At 42.8% G+C, this 24,613-nt stretch overlaps 1 protein-coding gene across 5 annotated transcripts in view; it reads left to right on the top strand.

The window, feature by feature from the left end:
* ANKRD29 (ankyrin repeat domain 29) overlaps nt 1-24,044 on the top strand; it is a 64,229-nt gene extending 40,185 nt beyond the window's left edge. For 3 of the 5 annotated variants that reach the window (XM_063716857.1, XM_024236181.3, XM_063716858.1), the window contains 4 exons: nt 2,667-2,765; nt 4,414-4,509; nt 10,772-10,870; nt 21,654-24,044. In XM_063716857.1, coding sequence (XP_063572927.1) covers nt 2,667-2,765; nt 4,414-4,509; nt 10,772-10,870; nt 21,654-21,737 — 378 coding nt within the window. In that variant the 3' untranslated portion in view covers nt 21,738-24,044. The remainder of the gene's footprint in view (nt 1-2,666; nt 2,766-4,413; nt 4,510-10,771; nt 10,871-21,653) is intronic. The other 2 variants (XM_024236183.3, XM_024236182.3) reach the window with 2 other exon arrangements.
* Nucleotides 24,045-24,613: the final 569 nt, after the last annotated feature.

Raw genomic sequence — 24,613 nt, 5'->3', positions numbered from 1 at the left:
CCTCTGGCTACAGCAGTTGGATTTCCCACCCTGCATGAAGGAGCCATGCCTGTCCAAGCCACTGTGACTGTAGCTGCTTTTCCTTCTCCTTCAAACGACCCTTCCCCTCTCTCCCACCTAGCAAAATCCTTGTCCTTCTTCAAGACCCGAATCAGATAGCACTCTATCCAGGACACTGAGCCCTCATTCCCCATGCAGCAGCCCTCCCTCCTGTTTGATTTTGTGCATTTTTGTCCATGCTTTATGATGGCACTGCAGTAGTATGGAAACCTCCATGTCTCTTCTCCAGGACTTATTTTTAGCACTCTGCTTGAGACTTAGAAGGCTGGGCTCACACCTGTAATCTCAGCACTTTGGGAGGCTGAGGTGGGAGGATCGCTGGAGGCCAAGAGTTCAAGAACAACTTAGGCAACAAAGCAAGGCCCCATCTCTACAAAAAGAAAAAAAGAAAAAAAAAATTAGCTGGGCATGGTGGTGCACACCTGTAGTCTCAGCTACTAGGAAGGCTGAGACAGGAGGGTCATTTGAGCCCAGGATGTTGAGGCTACAGTGAACCTTGATCATGCCACTGTACTCTAGTCTAGGTAACAGAGTCCTGTCTCAAATAATAATTATCATTATTGGTTGCTTGAATTATTGATTAATTAAATCCTGAATTGGGAAAATCAAATAAAGAATATGGAAGTGCTTTTAAACTAAAGTACAGATTAAAGTACAAATTGCTCATGATAATATTTAGATTCAAGAATATTTCCACCAAGAGGACCCTGGAAAAATTATGAAGTAGGTTAAAGTGTCTTCTGCTTCCCTCTATCCTTTGTTTCAGCACCTCTTCCACTGTCTCTCCCAAGACAGGTCCCAACATCCTGTGACTGCTCTTCAGCACCCCCAGATCCTCCTGGGCTCCCAAGTCACCAGCTTCCCCGACCCAGCTCAGATGTCTTCATCCTCTCTCCCTTTCCCAGGACAGCAATGGGCAACAATCTTGTGCCTGCTTCTGCTAGTAGGCTAAGGTTGAAATTACACATTGCAGCAGAAAATGTAACTTTATATTCTATAACTGAATCATTTTGTTCTTCAGCCCCACTTCCCCCGATGGGTAATTCAGTCTTATCTGGCTAAAACAGTCTCTTGGGGCATATTACCATAATTACCTCAGAGGTTACCTTTAGCCCATTCTGGATCCCTCCTGCCCTTCTCTCCGAAGGGACCTAAGAGTCAGACTGTCATCCTGGCATTGAGATGGGGGTGGAGAGACTCATGCGTGGCCCTTGTGCTGGTCCACAAGCATCCTGCACTCTTACACCCCAGGGATGCAGCTGGTCTCGCCATTGTCTGCTGGCCTGGCCATTGTATCTACTCAGGAAGTCAGGGCGCTGTGGCCTTGTCTTCCCAACCCCAGGCTCACTCCAGCCGACTGTTTCTCTGTCGCTTCTGATTTCCCATAGGCAGACGGGACTCCTGGATGCCTAGGTGCTAGGCGGATGTGGGCCGTGGAGACTGGGGGACCATTGACTCTGAAACTCCCACGGCCATTTCTCTCCTATCTCCCGGGCACCAGCAGAGAGCAGAACTTCTCTAAAGGGCTGATAACTTTCCTGGTTTCTCACAAGAAGAGAAAATCCTTTCCCATCTGGAATTCCCCATAACTGACCTGCTGTTTCTACCACAACCTAGGTTACCTCTCCCCGACAACACACCCGAGATTCAACGCAGAGGGGGAAGAAAACGTGGACACTCTCATGTGACCTCCGCTTTCCCCCTCCCTCTCTAGCTCCTTCACACACTGGAAAGCTTTCCCAGTTTCCATCCCATCTGCTGGGAACCACCCTACCGTCAAATCCTTCCCCATCCCTTGCATGTTTTACTTTTTCTCCTCTGGAGCAATATATCTCCACCTCATGGCCCAGTGTGCACAGAGAAAGCAATATTGGGGAAATACTCCGAAATATACGCAGAGGAAATATTCCCCAAAATGCTGTCCTGCCATAACTAGTTTATGTGCATCACTTCCTAGAAGACACAACAACACATTCCACCTAAAATTAAGCCCCCTAAGAAATGAGGTGGCTGTGGAGGGTTCTGGACACCAGACTAGAAGAGTAGGAGAAATGACTTGAGTTCTCTGACCCGCAGACCCCACCTCAAAGGAAACTGCCTGCTTTCTATGGGAATGAAGGGTGTATTGTGTGAACATTAAGGTGTGACCCACTGGGAAAGCAAAGAAATGGACAGTCTGGGGGGAATAGGCCGGCTTGTCTCTGGGTTTGTGGAATTTGGTTCTGCTGTGGTGTATGTATACAGGTCAGCTGCTCCCCCAAGCCTTCAAAGCAAGGTTCCCACGCATCCTTCCATGAAGTCTGTACCACCCTTTTTGGTAAAAGATCCAGCCACAAAATGGATGATTTTATAAGCCAAAATTTGAATACTGGCAATTATTCAAGTAGCCCAGGCTCAGCCACGTGCCGTCTGCGTCCGTGGGCTACACACACCCCCTCTTTTCTCACTGCCTCCTGGGCGGTGTGGATCAGCTGGAGAGTGTGATCTGCGGTCAGGGCGTGCCTTCCCGGGGTTTTCGCTTTCAGACCCCTGGTGTTAAAGACGTTCTGCGAGCGGGTGGGGCCGGGCGCCCCAGTCACGGCGGCCGCCGCCTCCTCTTCCCGCAGGACGGGACAGCGCCCCTGTGGATCGCGTCCCAGATGGGCCACAGCGAGGTGGTGCGGGTGATGCTGCTGCGCGGAGCCGACCGCGACGCTGCGCGGAACGTGAGTGCCCGGGTTGCTCGGCCACAGAGTGAAGCCTCCCAGCGCGCCTGTGCGGAGAAAACGGGTCTTGACTGAGTCTGCAGCCCACATGGGCTTCCTCCCAACCTCCTTCCTTGAGCAGGAAAACAAAGTCAAGGTCTGATTCGGTGCTGCTCGGTCTCTCTCCTCCTCCACCCGAGATGACCTTGGGACGCACTAGAGAGGGTGGAATCTTAGCCTTAGGCCTGGGAGCGGTAGAGAGGGGCCTCCTGGCTGTCCTGGGGCCTGTCCTAGGGGGATCCCCTGGCTGGTGCTGCGCCTCCTGCAGGCCCTGCCTCTCGCCCCTGCTCCCTGGAGCTGCAGACCCCCTGCACCCCGTCCCCTGTTGGCCCGCAGTCTCCACTGGCCTCTGCTGGTGCCACCTAATACTGCCTTTGTGTGCTCCACAGCAGGCCCTTTTCCCCATAAGAGAGTCTGACTACCCATGCTGTTTGCTTTTTGTGTTTTACTGTGGCCTTTGCATAACCCTTGCTTACGTAACCCACCTTCCCCTCTCCAAGTCTGAGCTCCAAAAAAGGGAAATCACCAGACGCGTTCGCCACCATTTCACTGCCCTCTCTCCCACTCTTCTTCTTCCCACAGTCTCTGAAGCCAGAAGAGAACCCCCCTGCCCCGCAATTCCATCTTCCTTCTTTCTGATTACAGATAAACTCTAATGGCAGGCCGAAGTGGTTTCTTGGCTACGGGAGAATTGTGGACTAAATCCTCCAAACACAGCGATTGATATGTGAAAATGGGAGAAAAAGGAATTTGGAAACTGTGTTCTTGAGCCAAAAAATAATGACAGAAGCTAAATATTAATTTTTGAATTTGGCTTTTCATTCTTTTTTAGCAGATTTTATTTTATTTTATTTCTGAGACAGAGTCTCACTCTGTCACCCAGGCTGGAGTGCAGTGGCACAGTCTCAGCTCACTGTAACTTCCGCCTCTGGGTTCAAGTGATTCTCGTGTCTCAGCCTCCCTAGTAGCTGGGACTACAGGCACAGGCCACCACACCCGGCTATTGTATTTTTGGTAGAGACGGGGTTTTAAGTGACTCTCCTGCCTTGGCCTTCCAAAGTGCTAGAATTACAGGCGTGAGCCACTGCACCTGGCCTTTTAGCAGATTTTAATCTATCACCTCTGCCCCTAACCCCCCTACCCACACACGGGCGGATGCCTAGAGCAGACTAGGGCAAGGCTGTGTAAATTTTTTTAGAAACAGTAAATACAGCTCAACAATGATCTAAATTATTAAAGACAGTAAACCATTTCTGCTAAGTTATGAACAGCAGAGAATGCCTCTTTGGTCCAACCATGGCCTAAAAATATGCTCTTGAAATTCCCCTTGTCCCCTGCCCAGTGTTCTCAGGAACTATAGGAGTATGAATTCCCAAATGGCAGAGTTCTAACATAATCTAAGTCACTGTTCATCTGATACTCTTTCATGCAGAATTAACTGCTTAATATTCTCTAAAATGCTCCTAGATTAAGAGACATTGCTGATCTGTGCTTAATTTACACATGTCATTAGTTTCTGACAATGGTACTTTCCAGTCCCCAACTGACAGCTCTCAAGCAACACAGACATATGTTAATAATCAACTTTTATTTTCCTCTTTCTGTTAAGGATGGCACAACAGCATTATTGAAAGCAGCCAACAAAGGGTATAATGATGTCATAGAAGAGTTGCTTAAATTCTCACCCACTCTTGGTATTTTGAAGGTAAGACCTAAAGATAAATTTTACTAATCTGTAAGAGAGAGGTTAGAAAGTAAGTCCTCACTTGAGGATTGTGTCGAACTTGGGTGCAGTTAGCCTGGTTAGTTGGATTCTTGAAAGAACACACCTGCAGCTTCTTGATGCTGGAGACCCCAGCGGCACTGGTAGAGGTGGGAGGTGGTAGAAAGAGTGAGCCACAGTCTGTCATTACCTAGTTTTCCAGAAAAAAAAAAAAAATCGACAGTAGTAATGAAATAGCTAAATTGGAAAGTATGCCATATTGACACCATTTGGAGGATTTGTGAAATCAAGGAAGGAGAAAGACACTTATGTCCATTCTCTTCATTTTCTTGAGCAAAGAACCACTCTGTTTTGTTCCCTTAAGTGAAATAAAATAAGCCTCCAACACCTGGAAGCCTCAGAAGATATGTCAGTATGGAGACCCGGGTCCCCTAAAAAACAGAGCCAAAACTCTTTTTTTAAGTTTTGATCTTTTTCTTTTGTTTTGTTTTGCTTTTTTGAGATGGAGTCTCCCTTTGTAGCCCAGACTGGAGTGCAGTGGCGTGATCTCGGCTCACTGTAACCTCTGCCTCCCAGGTTCAAGTGATTCTCCTGCCTCAGCCTCCCAAGTAGCTGGGATTACAGGCATGCTGCCACCATGCCCAGCTTTTTGTATTTTTTAGTAGAGACGGGGTTTCACCATACTGGCCAGGCTGGTCTCAAACTCCTAACCCCAAGTGATCCACTTGCCTCAACCTCCCAAAGTGCTGGGATTACTGACATGAGCCACCCCACCTGGCCTAAATTTTGATCATTTTTGATTAAATATTTCTAACCTATAGTATATATCAGGAGTCAGCAAACTTTTTCTGTAAAGGCTTAATAAATATTAGTATTTCTATTTACCAATATATTATTGATTATATTAATTTTATTATATTATTCATTATATTAATAGTAATGCTTAATATTTTAGTAAATATTACTAAATAGTAAATAGTAATAGATATTACTAATTACTAATATATTTACTACAGTGAAGATATATTTATTAATATATAAATATATATAAATATTACTATAGTAAATATATACTACAGAATGTATTTACTATACACTATACATAGTGTATAGTATATATATACAGTATATGTAGTATATATACCATGTACGGTATATGTAGTATATATACCGTGTACGGTATATGTAGTATATATACCGTGTACGGTATATGTAGTATATATACCGTGTACGGTATATGTAGTATATATACCGTGTACGGTATATGTAGTATATATACCGTGTACGGTATATGTAGTATATATACCGTGTACGGTATATGTAGTATATATACCGTGTACGGTATATGTAGTATATATACCGTGTACGGTATATGTAGTATATATACCGTGTACGGTATATAGTGCGTGTATATACCGTGTACAGAGTGTATATATACTGTAGTATATAGAGTGTATATATACTGTAGTATATAGAGTGTATATATACTGTAGTATATAGAGTGTATATATACTGTAGTATATAGAGTGTATATATAGTGTAGTATATAGAGTGTATATATAGTGTAGTATATAGAGTGTATATATAGTGTAGTATATAGAGTGTATATATAGTGTAGTATATAGAGTGTATATATAGTGTAGTATATATACTGTATATATAGTGTAGTATATACAGTATATATACTGTATATACACTATATACTATGTAGTATCTATATATACTATATATACTATATACTATATTATATATACTACATATGCTATATACTATATTATATATACTACATATGCTATATACTATATTATATATACTACATATGCTATATACTATATTATATATACTACATATGCTATATACTATATTATATATACTACATATGCTATATACTATATTATATATACTACATATGCTATATACTATATTATATATACTATATATGCTATATACTATATTATATATACTATATATGCTATATACTATATATACCATATACTGTATATATACACGATATATACTATATATAGTGTATATATAGTATATATATACTGTATACTATAGTATATATACTATATACTATAGTATATATATACTGATACTATAGTATATATATACTGTATACTATATATGTATTGTATATATATACTATATATAGTATGTATGTATAGTATATATATAGTATAAATTTACATTTTTTCAGAGACAAGGTTTCACTCTGTTGCCCAAGCTTGAGTACAATGATGCAATCATAGCTCACAGTTATCTTGAATTCCTGTGCTCAAGTAATCCTCCTGCCTCAACTGGGACTACAGCCACACACCACTGCACCCATCTAATTTTTAAATTTGTTGTAGAGATAGGGTCTCACTATATTGTCCAAGCTGGTCTCAAACTCCTGGCCTTAAGCAATCCTCCTGCCTCGGCCAGGAGGCATATTAGTATATGGCATATATTTACTATATACAGTATATACTATACAATATATACTATATACTGTAAATACATAATATATAATATATAGTATATACTGTATAATATAAATATATACTATATATACTATAGAGTAAATATTTATGTCTAGTAATATTTATTGAAATGTTAGTAAATATTACTGTTACCAGATAGCAAATATTTTAGGCTTTGTGGGCCATACAAGTCTCTCCCAACTGCCCCAACTCTGCTGTGGTAATCCAAAAGTCACCATAGAAAATACAACAAAAAGGCCCAGTGCGATGGCTCACACCTGTAATCCCAGCACTTTGGGAGGCTGAGGCGGGTGGATCACTTGAATCCAAGAGTTCCAAACCAGCCTGGGCAACATAGCTAGACTCCATCTCCACAAAAAGTGTTTTTAAAATTAATTGGTCATGATGACATGCACCTGTAGTCCCAGCTACTTGGGAGGCTGAGGTGGGAGGATGGCTTCAGCCTGGGAAATGAAGCTGTGATCGAGCCACTGCTCTCCAGCCTAGGTGACAGAGGAGACCCTGTCTCAAAAAAAAAATCTTAATTCCTATAAAACTTTACTTATGAACATTGTATTTACAGAATTTCATATTTTCACATATTACAAAATATTTTTCTTCTTTTAATCTTTTTAAATTCATTTAAAAATGTAAAAACAGTCTGAGTGCAGTGATTTATCCCTATAATCCAGCACTTTGGGAGGCTGAGGCAGGAGGACTGCTTGAGGCCAGGAGTTAGAGACCAGCCTGGACAATATAGCAAGACCCTATCTCTACAAAAAGTTTAAAAATTAGTTGGATGCAGTGGTGTGTGGCTGTAGTCCCAGCTGAGGCAGGAGGATTGCTTGAGCCCAGGAGTTCAAGGTTACTGTGAGCTATGATTGTATCATTGCACTTCTGCCAGGGCAACAGAGTGAAACCCTGCCTCTGCAAAAATTTTTAAAAGTAGAAACAGTTCTTAGTTTGCAGGATTTGATTTGCAGGCTGTGGTTTGCTGACCCCTGAGATACAATGCTCCTGTTTTATTAAATACAGGACACCAAATCTGTTCTAAATTGACACTGTGGCTTAGCTTTGGGGCTGTCCTCTCAGGGTCTATCAATGTATATAAAACCTACTTGCCCTTGAATGACCCCAGACACTTTTTGGATATTTTGTGTCTGCTTTTTATATTTTTAGATTCCATTCTTGCTGACAGTTAATACAGAACTGCTGTTATCAATGTGTTGGTCTCTCTCCCCTGCCCTAATGAGCTCATAAGCTACTTTCATCTGCCATGAGCTTTTTTTTTTTTTTTTTGGAGACAGGGTCTCGCTATGTTGCCCAGGTTGGTCTTGACCTTTGAACTCCTGGGCTCAAGTGATTCTCTCATCCTCCTGCTTCAGCCTTCTAAAGCGCTGGGATTACAGGTGTGAGCCACTGTGCCTGGCCTGCCATGAGCTTTAGAAGCCAGAAAGCTGCACTTGTTAAAATTGTTTGTAAAGTAAGAATAAACCATCTATGAAAATGAATTCTATGAACAAAAGGAACGAGCTTTAGAAAGCTTGGACTTTGCAAAATCTAGTCTTGTTTCAAACAGCTCTTTTTTGGCTTTTTAAAAACTCCTGGTCTGGTGTGGTGGCTCACACCTGTAATCCCAGCTCTTTGGGAGGCCAAGGTGGGCAAAACACCTGAGGTCAGGAGTTCAAGACCAGCCTGGCCAATGTGGTTAAACCCTATCTCTACTAAAAATACAAAAATAAGCCGGGAGTGGTGGTGTACACCTGTAATCCCAGCTACTCAGGAGTTTGAGGCAGGAGAATCACTTGAACCCAGGAGGCGGAGGTTGCAATGAGCCGAGATCACGCCACTGCACTCCAGCCCAGGTGACAAGAGCAAAACTCCATCTCCAGGAAAAAAAAAAAAAAAAAACAAAGAAGAAGCCAGAAAGCTGCACTTGTTAAAATTATTTGTTAAGGCTGGGCACAGTGTCTCACGCTTGTAATCCCAGCACTTTGGGAGGCCAAGGCGGGTGGATCACCTAAGATCAGGAGTTCAAGACCAGCCTGGCCAACATGGTGAAACCCCGTCTCTACTAAAAATACAAAAATTAGCTGGGCGCGGTGGCTTACGCCTGTAATCCCAGCACTTTGGGAGGCCAAGGCGGGAGGATCACGAGGTCAGGAAATCGAGACCATCCTGGCTAACATGATGAAACCCTGTCTCTACTAAAAATACAAAAAATTAGCCGGGCGTGTGGCGGGCGCCTGTAGTCCCAGCTACTTGGAAGACTGAGGCAGGAGAATGGCGTGAACCCGGGAGGCAGAGCTTACAGTGAGCCGAGATCGCGCCACTGCACTCAAGCCTAGGTGACAAAGCAAGCCTCCATCTCAAAAAAAAAAAAAAAAAAAAAATTGTAAAGTAAGAATAAACCATCTATGAAAGTGAATTCTATGAATAAAAGGAACAAGCTTTAGAAACCTTGAACTTTGCAAAATCTAGTCTTGTTTCAAATAGCTCTTTTTCGGCTTTTTAAAAACTGCTGGTCAGGCATGGTGGCTCACACCTGTAATCCCAGCACTTTGGGAGGCCGAGGCAGGCAAAACACTTGAGCTCAGGAGTTGGAGACCAGCCCAGGCAACATGGCGAAACCCTGTCTCTACAAAAAATACAAAAATTAGCAGGGCGGCTGTTATGCACCTGTAGTCCCAGCTACTCAGGAGGCTGAGGCACGAGAATCGTTTGAGTCCTGGAGGCAGAGGTTGCAGTGAGCTGAGATTGCGCCATTGCACTCCAGCCTGGGAGACAGAACAAGACCCTGTCTCCAAAAAAAAAAAAAATTCTGACCTGTGTTGCACATAGGTGAAGTTGATAGATTGGCTAAGATTTAGACAAGTAAATTGTTACAAGAGTAGTGAATTATCATACATACTTAAAAGCAACCATAGAAAAATGCTACTTTGCTGGAATTTTTCTCTGGGTATGATATTTTACTCTTTTACAAAATCAGAGTGGTTTTTATTATGAGTAATTAGGAAACTAAGTTTGCATTTAGGTACTATTTAGAGACATATGTACCCTCTAGAACCATGTCTTATGACTGCCCACTGTTCTTAGTTTTGTTATAGTCTCCTCCCCTCCTCTCCCTGGTCCAGCTACATGCTGCATTTAGCTGGTTCCTTATTTTGATAAATATTTGCAGTAAATGTCATAAAACATTAACAACCGATCTATGAGGCCCTTCTGTGTTCAAAAATGCTCCAACTCAAAGCTCCGGGGCATTGCCTCACCCCACATACCCTTCCTCTTAAGCCCTGTAGCTCCACAATCACAGTCCTGCCCGCCTGAGTGCTCAGAGTGTCTGTAGCTGGGCTGAAAGATCAGCCCATTGGCTAAACAGCTCTTCCTCTAGCCTCGCTGGAAGTGGCTCAGCAAAACTACAAAGACTGTACGTGTTGTCCTTGAAGAACAAAAATGTTGGGCACGACGTTATTGTTTCTTCTGCAGCAAGTTCCAAAGTATGTAAAATAGACTGAGTGACCATGAAGTCCTGTGTCCCCTCAGCCCAATTCCTTATTTCACTTGTAAGAGAACATTAGCAATATTTGTACTGACCATTGGTTATGTATCCAAGGACACTATACTAGGGGCTGATGTGACTTTGAAAAGTACAAGGCAAGATAAGGAAGGTTAAGGGTGTGAGGTTACAGTCTTATCACCCAGATGGTTTATGAAGAAAGCCATGCTGAATGCCAATGGCTGTGAGCTCACTCCTGACACACACTGTCATTTTCTCTTAGAATGGGACATCAGCGCTCCATGCAGCAGTGCTCAGCGGGAACATTAAAACAGTTGCGCTGCTCCTAGAAGCAGGGGCAGACCCATCCCTGAGAAACAAGGTACCCACTAAGCAATCTTTTAACTCGATTGGGCCCCTTGAAGTGTCCTCCTAGGCCAGGAAGGATAAACATCTCCCTGGCTCCAGTCACCATCTTCATTCTTTGCATAGTAAGGGCATTCAAGGTTGCTATTAGTAGGTGATTAGTGAGCAGTACAGTTGGACCCAGGAAATTCTACTATTAATAAAAACCCTGACTCATATCAATGGTTTTTTTTGTTTTGTTTTGTTTTTTAACAAACCCTTGTGTCGAGGGCTGACTTTCAATAGATTGCAGCGAGGGAGCTGCTCTGCTACGTACGGAACCCTGACCCAGAAGCAGGTCATTTACAAATGGTTTAGCACCAGGTTCCCCATGGACGTGCGTTGTGTGATGGGTGAGGGGGCTATCAGTGGTTTTCTTTTTTTCTTTGAGAGGGACTCTCGCTCTGTCACCCAGACTGGAGTGCAGTGGTGCAATCTTGGCTCACTGCAACCTCCACCTCCCAGGTTCAAGCAATTCTCCTGCCTCAGCCTACCAAGTAGCCAGGATTATAGGCGCAGACCACCACACCCGGCTAATTTTTTTGTGTTTTAGTAGAGATGGGGTTTCACCATGTTGGCCAGGCTGGTCTTGAACTCCTGACCTCAAGTGATCCACGCACCTCGGCCTCCCAAAGTGCTGGGATTACACACATTAGGCACCACACCCAGCCAGTGGTTATCAATTAACAGGTGCACTCTCCTGGTGGAGGTGAGGAAGAAAGGGAGAGCAGTTACTATGGGAATATTGTTCTGTCATCCAAGATGTGCCCTAAAAATGCCAAAATTCTGGTAGTTTATCACCATTCCCATAAGTTCGATGTTCATATGTTGAGAATTGCTTGTGCTATATTTGGTTGCTTTTGTATTGTTAACAGGAGTACATGCCACTGTTACAAAACAAACCCACTTTTTTCTAGTCCTAAATTCTTCATTTACAATTAGGCCAAACTTCGTGGTGGGAGGGTACACAATAAGAATTTTTTTAAATGATTGTCATTTTACTTCCTCCTCTTCAACATCTGCTAAAGCTGGCACATGTATAGATTGCAGCAGAGGAGAGTAGCCTAGGAAAGGTCTCAAGAGAATGCATGGGCCAGTCGCAGAGGCTCACTCCTGTAAACCCAGCACTTTGGGAGGCTGAGGCGGATAGATTGCTTGAGCCCAGGAGTTCAAGACCAGCCTGAGCAACACGGCAAAAGCCTGTCTCCACAAAAAATACAAAAATTAGCCAGGTGTGGTGGTCTGTGCCTGTAGTCCCAACTACTGGGGAGGCTGAGGTGGGAGGATTACCTGAACCCAGCCAAGGAGGTCAAGCGTGCAGGGAGCCATGGTCACGCCACTGCACTCCACCCTGAATGACGGAGTGGAGAGAAAATGCACTAAACTACAAACTTTATTTACTTATTTATTATTTATTTAAATGTAATTTTTTTTCTTTTTATAGAGATGTGTTCTTGCTATGTTGCCCAGGCTGGTCTTGAACTCCTGGACTCAAGCAATCCTCCCACCTTGGCCTCCCAAAGTGCTGGGATTATAGGCATAAGCCACCACACCTGGCCTAAACTACAAACTTTTTTGTTGTTGTTGTTTTTGAGACAGAGTCTCACTCTGTTGACAGGCTGGAGTGCAGTGGCACGATCTCGGCTCACTGCAACCTCCGCCTCCCAGGTTCAAGCAATTCTCCTGCCTCAGCCTCCCTAGTAGCTGGGACTACAGGTGTGCACCATCACGCCCAGCTAATTTTTTGTATTTTTAGTAGAGACGGGGTTTTGCCACGTTGACCAGGATGGTCTCCATCTCTTGACCTTGTGATCCGCCCCCCTCGGCCTCCCAGAGTGCTGGGATTACAGGCGTGAGCCGCTGCGCCCAGCCATAAACTACAAACTTTTGAAGGAGGAAGTGGTATTGGTGTTTACAAATAGAGGAGGATATGAAAAGCAACCTTTACTTTATACTTAACATACTCTGAATTTTTCTAAGCATATATTACTGTGTTAAAATTTTTTTAATAATAAAAACAAAAACGTATAACATTTCATGACATTTTGAAAAGAAACCTTAAGAAGTGCCAGTTAAACAACATGCCAGGGGTCACTTTTTTCATTTGACTCAGCATGTGGAAGTATTACTTCCCCATTCCCATTGAATTGCTTGTCTATAACATTTCTGCTTCTCTCTCCTTAGATACTTGGATTTGTTTTCCATTAGCTGGCCTGGCTGTGTGATAAGCCAGTTGAAATCACAATTGCCTTTCTTTAGATCTTATCTTTAGACCTTGTGCACAGACTTCCTAAAGAGACCAGTCTTTGTTGGTGAGCTATCCAGTACTGAATTAAGGCAAGGAGGAAACATTAATACCTTTACATAGAAACTGAAAAATGCAATTCCTTGTGTGTCTCCTGGAATAATGGAATAACCACCAACAATAATGGTTATGAGTAATTTCAAGTGGGCAAAATGCTGGTCTTTGGACCCTCCTGAATCCAAGCAAGTGTAATCGCCCAATGGGTTCACCTTGCCTGCTGCCTAGACAGAGCTGATGTATCAGGACGGGGGACTTGCAATGGAGAAAGAGTAATTCACGCAGAGCCAGCTGTGCGGGAGACAGGAGTTTTATTATTACTCAAATCAGTATCTCCAAGCATTCAGGGATCAGAGTTTTTAAAGATAATTTGGCGGGTAGGGGCTTGGGAAGTAGGGAGTGCTGATTGGTCAGATTGGAGATGGAATCATAGGGGGTCAAAGTTAGGTTTTCTTAATGTTTTCTGTTTCTAAGTGTGATGGCAGAACTGATTGGGCCAGATTACTGGTCTCGGTGGTGTCGCTGATCCATCAGGTGCAAGGTCTGCAAAATATTTCAAGCACTAATCTTAGGTCTTACAATAGTGATGTTACCCCCCAGGAGCAAATCGGGGCAGCTCAAACTCTTGGAGCCAGAAGCTGCATGACCCCTAAATTGTAATTTTATTTATTTATTTATTTTTGAAACAGAATTTCTCTCTTGTTGCCCAAGCTGGAGTGCAATGGTGCGATCTCAGCTCACTGCAACCTCCGCCTCCCAGGTTCAAACAATTCTCCTGCCTCAGCCTTCCGAGTAGCTGGGATTACAGGCGCATGCCAGGCTAATTTTTTGTATTTTTAGTAGAAACAGGGTTTCACCAGCTTTCACTTTGGGAAACAGGGTTTCCCAAAGTGCTGGGATTACAGGCGTGAGCCACCGCGCCCGGCCCTAAATTGTAATTTCTAATCTTGTAGCTAATTTGTTAGTCCTACAAAGGCAGACTGGTCCCCAGGCAAGAAGGGGGTCTTTTCGGGAAAGGGCTGTTATCAGTTTTGTTTCAGAGTCAAACCATGAGCTGAATTCCTTCCCAAAGTTAGTCTGACCTATGCCCAGCAATGAACAAGCACAGCTTAAAGGTTAGAAGCAAGATGGAGTTGGTTAGGTCTGATTTCTTTCACTGTCTTAATTTCCTCAGTTATAATTTTGCAAAGGCGGTTTCACAGGGAGGAAATATTAGTACCTGTATATAGAAACTGAAAAATGCAATTCCTTGTGCATCTCCTAGAATAATGGAATAATCACCAGCAATAATGGTTATAAGTATTTTCCAGTGGGCAAAATGCTAGACTTTGGACTCTCCCTTAAAAATGACTTGAAAACATGTGTGAGTGCTCCTGTTGGAGCTTCGTACTGCAGAAGCCCTCAGACACCTGGGAGGAGCTGCCAGGGAAGCCCCCAGCTTCCTACCAGCCACTCCCTAGAAGCCAGTCTTGCTAATAGCAGCTCCATAGGCAAGGGTGTTGGGATTCCTGCAGAAGGAGCATTCTTGGCTTTCATTCATTCATTCAACAAACACTAGATACCATGCACCGTGCTATGTGCTGGGAATGCAATAGTGAATAAACATTCACAGTTGCTGCTTTCATGAAGCTCAGAGTTTAGTGGGGAATAAAGACAATTAAACAAAGCAATTGCAATACGGAGTGACAAGAGCTGTACGCAGGGGAGTAAAGAATGGTTTGGACGCTTCCGGGAGAAAGTGACTTCTCAGCTAGTACAGAACACTCTTCTGCTCCAGGAGTTCCAAGACTTCTGCTCTGGGGCTTCGAGACAGATGCCTGAGGAGAAGGCCAACCAGTGGCCCCAACAGCCATTCCTCACGCTATAGCCATTCCTCAGGCTGTAGCCATACCCCTGGGTGCAGGGGTCTTATGTTCCCAACACCCTTGACTGAGCACATCTTCTCCCAGGAGCAGTGGGGAGGTTTAGTGGTTTGATACTGTAGTATCATGAATATGGGCCTATGCTCCTGCTCCATAATGAACGAGATAGCCTTTAGGGGCTAGCCTGGGGCACTCGCCGTCACATCAATCTGTACAATCTCAGCAACCTGAGAATCTAGTGGGGACTAACGGGGAGGGAAGAGGAATTAAACCAGGATTTTAGAACAACATGGAAGACAGAATGGTGATGCGAATGACCGAAAGTTGACAACATGATTTGAAAGTATAAAGCTTTTTTTAATAGCAGAGGATATGGACATTCATGGAGATGGTCACACAAGGCAACACGCTGGCAGGCTGGTAGACAGAGGTAGAGCTTCTTAAGCTCCCTTCTCCTTGACTGTAGAGGTTCCTCTAACTACCTGCCAGTCTGCTTACCACAGACCAGCCACTGATGTAGACAGCTCAGTTATTCCTGAGTGTTTGCTCTGAGACTGGATGAAGCTTAGGTCTGTTTACCAGGAGCATTTCTCTGCAGGCCCAGGTGTTAGGCCTGTACAATATCTGTTCCTGCAGGAACTGAGCTAACACAACTTGACCCCATAGAGGAGCCTCTGGTCTGTAGTAGCATAGCATAATAATTTCCTCTGTGATTGAATCCAGCATCGGCATCAAGGGTCCCATGTGGTGAGAAGGGGTGCAGCCACAGGACATGCTGCACAGCAGACCACTTGTGGCAAACTTACAATTCCTAACAAGTGAGGTCCCAGCCAGCAGATAGAGGTCAGGGAGCAGGATCCAGCTAGAAGATGGGGACTGCAGAAGCTTCACCTAGGATCAAGTTTCCAGATAAAGAAACTAGGGTTCCAGGCTTGGCTGCTGGAGAAAAAAATATGGTGAGACAGGTGACATCTACAACCAAGCCTCCCTGCCCCATTCTGCATGCCACTTTACCCTTTAATGGCCTCCCCTGAAATTCCCAGAACATCCTTCTTTCTCTTTAGAGACAGATTCTCACTCTGTCACCCAGGCTGGAGTTCAGTGTTGCTATCATAGCTAACTGTAACCTTGAACTCCTGTGCTTAAGTGATACTCCTGCCTCAGCCTCCCGAGTAGCTGAACTATAGGCATGAGCCACCATGCCTGGCCACAAGAACATCCTTCTGATTCCTCTATACAAACAGTTCTCAAAGTGGGATCCTTGGACCCCTGAAGATGTTCATGACCCTTACAGGGGGTCTAAGAAGTCAAAACAAGGTTGGGTGTAGTGGCTCATACCTGTAATCCCAGCACTTTGGGAGGCAGAGGTGGGAGGATCACTTGAGCCTAGAAGTTCAAGACCAACCTGGGCGATATAGCAAGAGCCCATCTCTACAAAAAAAAGTAAAAATCTATTTACAATTTTAAAAAAGAATTCAAAACCATATTCTTGATAATAAAAAGATGTTAGTCAGTTGAGGTAGTTCATACCTGTAATCCCAGCAGTTTGGAAGGTTGAGGCAGCAGGATCGCTTGAAGCCAAAAGTTCAAGACCAGTATGGGCAATACAGCAAGACCTCATCTCTTTAAGAAATTAAAAAACAAAAAACATAGCTGGGCATGGTGGTGTGTGCCTGTAGTCCTAACTACTAGGGTGGCTGAGGTGGAAAGATCGCTTGAGCCCAGGAGTTCAAGGCTGCAGTGAGCTACATGATTGAGCCTTAGCAACAGAGAGAAAACCTGTCTCCTAAAAAAACAAGCAAGATCTTATCTGCCTTTTTCACTGTGCTGGCATTTGCTCTAATGGTACAAAAGCAAAAGCAATGGTGGGTGAAACTGTTGGGGCCTTAGTACACCTCAAAGCAGGAACACTAAATTGTACTGGCAAAATATTTTACAAGCCTTTGTAAATTATTTTATAAATTTTGTAAATTACTTTACAAAAATACCAGTTGTACTTAAGAATGTCTCTGATGAAGCAGTAAAAAATGTCAATTTTATTACATTTTAGCTCTTCCTATACATCTTTTTAAAATTTTGTGTAATTGGCCGGGTGCGGTGGCTCACGCCTGTAATCTCAGCACTTTGGGAGGCCGAGGCAGGTAGATCACGTGAGGTCAGGAGTTCGAGACCAGCCTGGCCAACCTGGTGAAACCCCGTCTCTACTAAAAATACAAAAATTAGCCGGGCATGGTCGCGCATGCCTGTAATCCCAGCTACTCAGGAGGTTGAGGCAGGAGAATTGCTTGAACCCGGGAGGCGGAGGCTGCAGTGAGCCGAGATCTCACCACTGCACTCCAGCCTGGGCGACGGAGTGAGACTGTCTCAAAAAATAATAACGACAATAATAATAATAATAAAATTCTGTGTGATGGTGGGGCAAAGTGGCCAACACCTATAATCTCAGCACTTCAGGAGGCCTAGGTGGGAAGATTGCTTGAGGCCAGGAGTTCAAGACCAGCCTGGGCAACATAGCAAGACCCCATCTCTCCAGAAAAAAAATATAAAAAGCCAGGGATAGTGGCACACACCTGTAGTCCCAGCTTGAGCCCAAGGAGTTTGAGGCTGTCGTGAACTATGATTGCACCACTGCATGCCAGCCTGGGTGACACAGTGAGACCATCTGTCTAAATAAATAAATAAATAAAATAAAATTCTGGGCCAGGCGTGGTGGCTAACACCTGTAATCCCAGCACTTTGGGAGGTTAAGGCAAGTTGATCACCTGAGGTCAGGAGTTCAAAACCAGCCTGCCCAACATGGCGAAACCCGATCTCTACTAAAAATATAAAAATTAGCCAGGCACAGTGGTGGGCACCTGTAATCCCAGCTACTCAGGAGGCTGAGGCAGGAGAATCACGTGAACCCGGGAGACAGAGGCTGCAGTGAGCAGAGATTGTGCTATTGCACTCCAGCCTGGGCGACAGAATAAGACTCTGTTTCAAAATAAATAAATAAAATAAAATAAAATTCTGTGTGATGAAATGGAAAGCATACCTACAGCACTTCTGGTGTGTACTGAAGTATGATAATTATCTCAAGAAAAAGCACCTGGCCAGGAACGGTGGCTAACTCCTGTAATCCCAGCACTTTGAGAAGCTGAGGCAGGTGGATCATGAGGTCAAGAGATCGAGACCATCCCGGCCAACATGATGAAACCCCATCTCTACTAAAAATACAAAAATTAGCCAGGCGTAGTGGCATGCGCCTGTAGTCCCAGCTACTCGGGAGGCTGAGGCAGGAGAATTGCTTGAACCGGGGAGGTGGAGGTTGCAGTGAGCCGAGATTGTACCACTGCACTCCAGCCTGGTGACAGAGTGAGAATCCATCTCAAAAAGAAAAAAAAAAAAGCACCTGTTGGGCGGTGAGCAGGCAAACCTGCCCCAAAAGTCTGAGGAAGCTGAGAAGCCAAGAAAGAAGCTGACATCCAGATGATCACAGCAGAAAAGAAGAAAAAAAGAAAAACAGGCTGACATATCCAGTTTCTCAGAAAGTAACAGGGACAGGAGTCATAGTCTCAGGACATCACCCCCCAGACCCAGGGCCTAAGGGAAGGAATATACAGGACAAGTGAAGTCAACCTCTCAGGGAAAGGCAAGAACACTATGTGACTGCCTAAGGGCAGGACTTATGGGCAAAGTCGTTTTGACCTATGGTCAGGATTTTCAGTAGGAAACACACAAAAAAAGTAGATAAAATAGGAATCTTAGAGGCATTCCCAAAACTAGGGTTAATCACATGGCAGGCTGAGTGTGGTGGCTCACGCCTGTAATCCCAGCAGTTTGGGAGGCCAAGGCAGGCACATCACTTGAGGTCAGGAGTTTGAGACCAGCCTGGCCAACACGATGAAACTTCATCTCTACCAAAAATACAAAAATTAGCTGGGCATGGTGGTGCGCACCTATAATCCCAGCTACCGGGGAGGCTGAGGCAGGAGAATCACTTGAACCCAGGAGATAGAGGTTGCAGTGAGCCGAGATGGCACCACTGCACTCCAGCCTGGGCAACAGAGTGAGACTCCGTCTTAAAAAAAAAAAAAAGAAGTAAACATGGCAGATTAGCATCCAAGATGGAGTTGCATTAGCCTCCACAGTCCCTGTGCAGTTGTTTGAATTGCAAAGTGAACCTGCCACTTTTTTCGTAGAACATTATTTTTACCTGAAAGAACAAGGTATCTACCACTATGACCTTAACAGCTTCCCAAAACTTAAAGGCTTTTCTGATGGATCAGTTTTTTTGTTTGTTTGTGAGATGGAGTCTCACTCACTGTCACTCAGGCTGGAGTGCAGTGGCGTGATCTCAGCTCACTGCAACCTCCGCTTCTCAGGTTCAAGGGATTCTCCTGCCTCAGCCTCCTGAGTAGCTGGGATTACAGGCATGTGCCGTCACGCCCAGCTAATTTTTGTATTTTTAGTAGAGACAGGTTTTCACCATATTGGCCAGGCTGGTCTTAAACTCGTGACCTCAGGTGATCCACTTGCCTTGGCCTCCCAAAGTGCTGGGATTACAGGCGTGAGCCACCACACCCAGCCAGAATGTGAGTTTTTGATATTGCACAATGAAATGTGCCAACATTCTACAAACTCAGTGAACTGATATTTTCCAAATGAGCAGTGCATGTTACAAACCATGCATAGGTAAAAGATCCAACTATAAATAGGTTTTAAAGTTCGTTGGTATGGTTTCAAATCCCACATTGCATTTAACCGTTAAGAAACTACCATTTGTTGAGTATTGATGTGGCATCAGAGAATAATATCTACAACAATCCAAAAAGACTGTCAAAATACTCCTTCCTTTTCCAGCTACATATCTGTGTGAAGCTTAATTTTCTTTATATCCTTCTACCAAAACAACATATCGCAATAGACAGGATACAGATGGAGATATGAGAATTCAGTTGTATTCTGTTAAGCTACACATGAAAGAAATATGTAAAGCTGTTGAGCAGTGCTACTCTTCTCAGAATTTTTACTTGCTTTAGAAAATTTAATTTTTCATAACTATATTAACTTTGATTTATTATTAGTGAATTAATATATTTTTAAATTTTTCTTAGTTTTAATTTCTTTTTTTCATTTTGAAAATATTTTCTTTTTAAATGATAGAGATGAGGTTTCACTATGTTGCCCAGGCTGGTCTCCAACTCCTGAGCTCAAGTGGTCCTCTCACCTCGGCCTCCCAAAGTGCTAGCATTACAGGTGTGAGCCACTGCGCATAGCCCTCAGCTTTCATTTTTAATAAGTTAAAAACAAAATTTGTGAGACTCTTCAGTAATTTTTGAGAGTATAAAGGATCCTGAAACCAACAGGTTTGAGAACCACTTCCACATCACACCTGTTGTCAATGGTAGGGACTGGTTCACTAGAAGCCTAATGGATGTATCTCAGCAGCAATGTGAAAAGAAAGGACTTCGAGTGATACTGGGTAAGGTGGAAGGTGTTAGCCACCAATGCTGTTCTTTCCCACGTGTCTCTTATGCTCTGGAGGTTTCCTATCTCTGCCTTCTCATCAAAAGATATCTGGCCCGGCACGGTGGCTCACACCTGTAATCCCAGCACTTAGGGAGGCGGAGGCGGGCAGATCACTTGAGGTCAGGAGTTCAAGACCAGCCTGGCTAAATGGCGAAACCCCGTCTCTACTAAAAATACAAAATTTAGCCGAGCACGGTGGCACATGCCTGTAGTCTCAGCCACTCGGGAGGCTGAGGCAGGAGAATTGCTTGAACCCAGGAGGCAGAGATTGCAGTGAGCCGAGGTCACACCACTGCACTCCAGCCTGGGTGACAAAGCGAGACTCCATCTCAAAAAACAAACAAAAAAGACACCTGTGCTGAGTCCTGACTCAGTCCCAAGTCCTTAGTGGGCAGACTACCTCGTGTCATACATTAATAAATATAAGGTAGGCTGGGCACAGTGGCTGATGCCTGTAATCCCAACACTTTGGAAGCTGAGGCAAAAGGATCACTTAAACCGAGGAGTTCACGACCAGCTGGGGCAACATGGCAAACCCCGTCTCTGGAAATTAGCCGAGCATAGTGGTGCACATCTGTGGTCCCAGCTACTCGGGAGGCTGAGGTGGGAGGATCATTTGAGCTGGGGAGGTCAAGTCTGCAGCGAGCCATGATTGCAACACTGCACTCCAGCCTGAGTGACAGAGCAAGACCCTGTCTCAAAAAATAATAATAATAAAATAATAAAATACATATAAGATATAACATTTAATTTGACCGGTACTTATTGAGCACATTTTAGACATGCTGGGCATTGTGCTGGAGATAAGGATACAATGATTAATTAGATCTGGACCCTTCCCCCTAAGAGATTACAGTCTAGTAAGGGACCTGGCTGGCAAATGTCTCTAAGAATGAGATAAGGATATAACAAGTATTATTTATACATTTAAAGAAGATTTGTAATACCTTTATATAAAAGAGTGAGTCCAGTGTGGATTTTTTTCATTAGTGAAGGAGAAAGAGTGGGTCAAATGCCCCTCTTTGGAGTCCCTAAAACCACACGAGCTATGGGGATTCACTAATGCCCATCTTCTCTTCTTTCAGGCCAATGAACTTCCAGCAGAACTAACCAAAAATGAACGTATATTGCGTCTCCTGAGAAGTAAAGAAGGTCCCAGAAAGAGCTAACTTAGCTCCATATTTGACAAAAAGATAGAAAGTTTAACCACATTGTCCAAAAAGAAATTGCATTTCAAGTAGTGTTGGAAATTCTTTTATGAAAAAAAAAAATGCCCAGAATGCCCACCCTGTGGGTCCCTGACAAAGAAGAGCTACGCTCTGTGCGCCAAGTCAAGAACCAAACAGCTCAGGGACCCTCTTGCCCCTTCACCATGGACTTCTCATGGTGTCCTGTAACTCAGCTCCCGGGGGGCCTGGCATGTTCACAGATTCCACAGAAACTCATTTTCAACAATGCTAACTTGGGCCTCTCAGTTAAACTCTAAGGTGGACAGGGTTCTCAGTACTAAGCAAGGAGACAGAATGCTTTGTTCCTTTAAAAGACTGAAAAGCTGACCTTCAATGGATTGATGCACTTTTGCTTTTGTGTTAAATGTAGATGTGCTAAAATATATAGATCTATCATATTTTACCTACATATATATGTCATTCCAGTATAAAACATTCTCCCCTACCCAAGAACCATAGCCATGATTGTTCTAAATCAATGAAGTGTAAACATACATTATTAAAAAACTACTTCTGACATTCCATTATGTGCTATTCAAAGATGGACTATTGAACTATAGAAAAGACAGACTGTGCATTTGTTCGTTGATCCTCATCTTATTCCTGACATGTAAAAATCAATTTTACATAGAGTCAACATTGTAGGTAGGTTACGATACCAGTAGCAAATTTGGAAATTCAGAAAGTTATAAACCACAAGAAATATATAGGCTTGTCTCTTTGGTCTTTTATTTTGGCTCTATTGTTGGGAACCTATTTCCTATTCCATAAGTAAGTATACCTAACATGCCGTGGAATCTTGAGTTTCCAACACCATGTTGCTTGATAGAATGACTTTGAGGTCCTTCGATAAAATGGGATATATGCAAGTACAGTATGTTGCTATTACTATTGCAGGAGTATAAATAATAAAAGACTGTTATTAGCACTTAGTAAGTCTTCATCTATGCATGTTTTTGAGTCGACTGATTATAAGAACAAAATATGAGGTTTATTGAATTATTCCTTTGAAGGGGATCAAAACTTATATTCAATGCACTTTATAATTAATGGTGTCTAAATGCCTCAGTCAGTGCCTAACTGCACATACAAAAATAAAACCTTCTTTCTGTAATCTATCAAAATAAACGCAATGGTATTTCTGCTACTTAAACACATCTTTAGCTTATTTCTTCATGTTCTGCTCTGGTTTTCAGTCAGTGTCTATGTAAAGACATGTTTAGAGGAAAATGTTGTAATCCCAAAAGAATTTTTGTTTAACCAACTTTCAGTGTTACTAAAAGGATTATCTTTAATTCAGTAAATAATAGAATATAATCTTCAAAATTAGAAGATATTCTCTTAAAATTTATTACAATTAATGCAACAAAAATCAGCATATTTTAATAAATGTCTCAAGCAAGTGAGCAACTCACAGGCCCCAGAGGTGCCTACAGCCTGACCAGCTATACAAAAAGCCTGCAACCTGATTCTAGGATAAAATATTAGAAAGCTCTCTGTTGCTAAAACATCCAAATATAAACATTTTGGTGGCTAAAAAGCAGTGCCAATTTCCTCATTGACATTCTTTCATTCAGCAAATTTGTACAAATATACATTTTCTCCTGTGGGAATTTCAAAAAGCTATATTCATTTTGAACAGGAAAATAATATGGCCATTTTTAAATGCTTTGTATTTTCCCCTTAGTTAGCCCTTATGGCAAAAATAGTTGCTAATCACTGATACAAAGCAAAATGTTATGGGTACTGATAACAAAGTTCCAAAAGACAAAATGGGATGAAACACAAACTTACTGTTTTTCACTAAAACATGTCATTGGTCTATTACATCAATAGTTTTAAGTGGGTAATGTTCTTGAACAACATTAGAGCCATAAAATTGAAGCCAGTAGCTTTAACAATATGGAGGCCTTCTTACTGTAGGTAAGAGGTGTCTAGCTTAAAAGGATCACATTTGATCTAGATGAGATTACCCATAGCAGGGAAAATGATTAATCACCTACCAAAGACTGTATGGAAAGGTGTGTTATTTTAAAAATTGCATTTTAGTTTGCATACATGTAAATGATTATTCTATGTTAATCTAATTGACAATTCAGTTAGCTCCGCATCCTAAGACTTAAAACTAGCAATTCCTATGCAAATCGTCTGCTTAACTGAACTACAAACATTTTTCATTAATTCATTTCTTTGATGACATATTCCATGTTATATAATAATTCAAAATAAAGTTAATATATTACCCCATTTGCCTTTGCTGCTTTTTTCTTTTTGTTTTTAATCACAAGTTATTGCTATGTGGTTTTTAGTAGCATGGAATTTTAGGGTGAATAATTCAACTCTGTAAATATATTGATATTTGGGACCCTAAATAGACATTTAAACTTTATTTTAGTAATGGACCTATGATTTCATTATCTCTGCTGTAGAGAATGAAAAGATTCCAAAAAGTTTTCATTCAGAAAAGAATTCTTGGGACAGTTATTGAAGACGCTGAAAATAGAAAATTTTCTGATTTGTATTATTTATGATGCTCCTGGCCCTTTAGTCCTTTGCAATAACTTTCTCTTGTGAAGCAGCTGGTGGTTTTGCAGAACTACTGGTGTAGGAGACAATAATTTGCAGCAGTAACATCAGGAATATGGAGATTTACAGGGACATCCTGGCTTCCATCTGCTCCATCCACCCTCTGCCGCCACAAGAAAGCTACGTCTCTTCATAAATCCCACACTGAGACACCTACTCAGAGGAAAAGAGTGCCCCCAAATACCAGGCTACTTAGAACCAGGCAGAGATGCCTGTGTTTTTGTGGGGGG

This window comes from Pongo abelii, chromosome 17 (assembly GCF_028885655.2).
Source record: "Pongo abelii isolate AG06213 chromosome 17, NHGRI_mPonAbe1-v2.0_pri, whole genome shotgun sequence".
Lineage (NCBI taxonomy): Eukaryota > Metazoa > Chordata > Mammalia > Primates > Hominidae > Pongo > Pongo abelii.
This window is presented reverse-complemented; position numbering and strand designations above follow the sequence as displayed.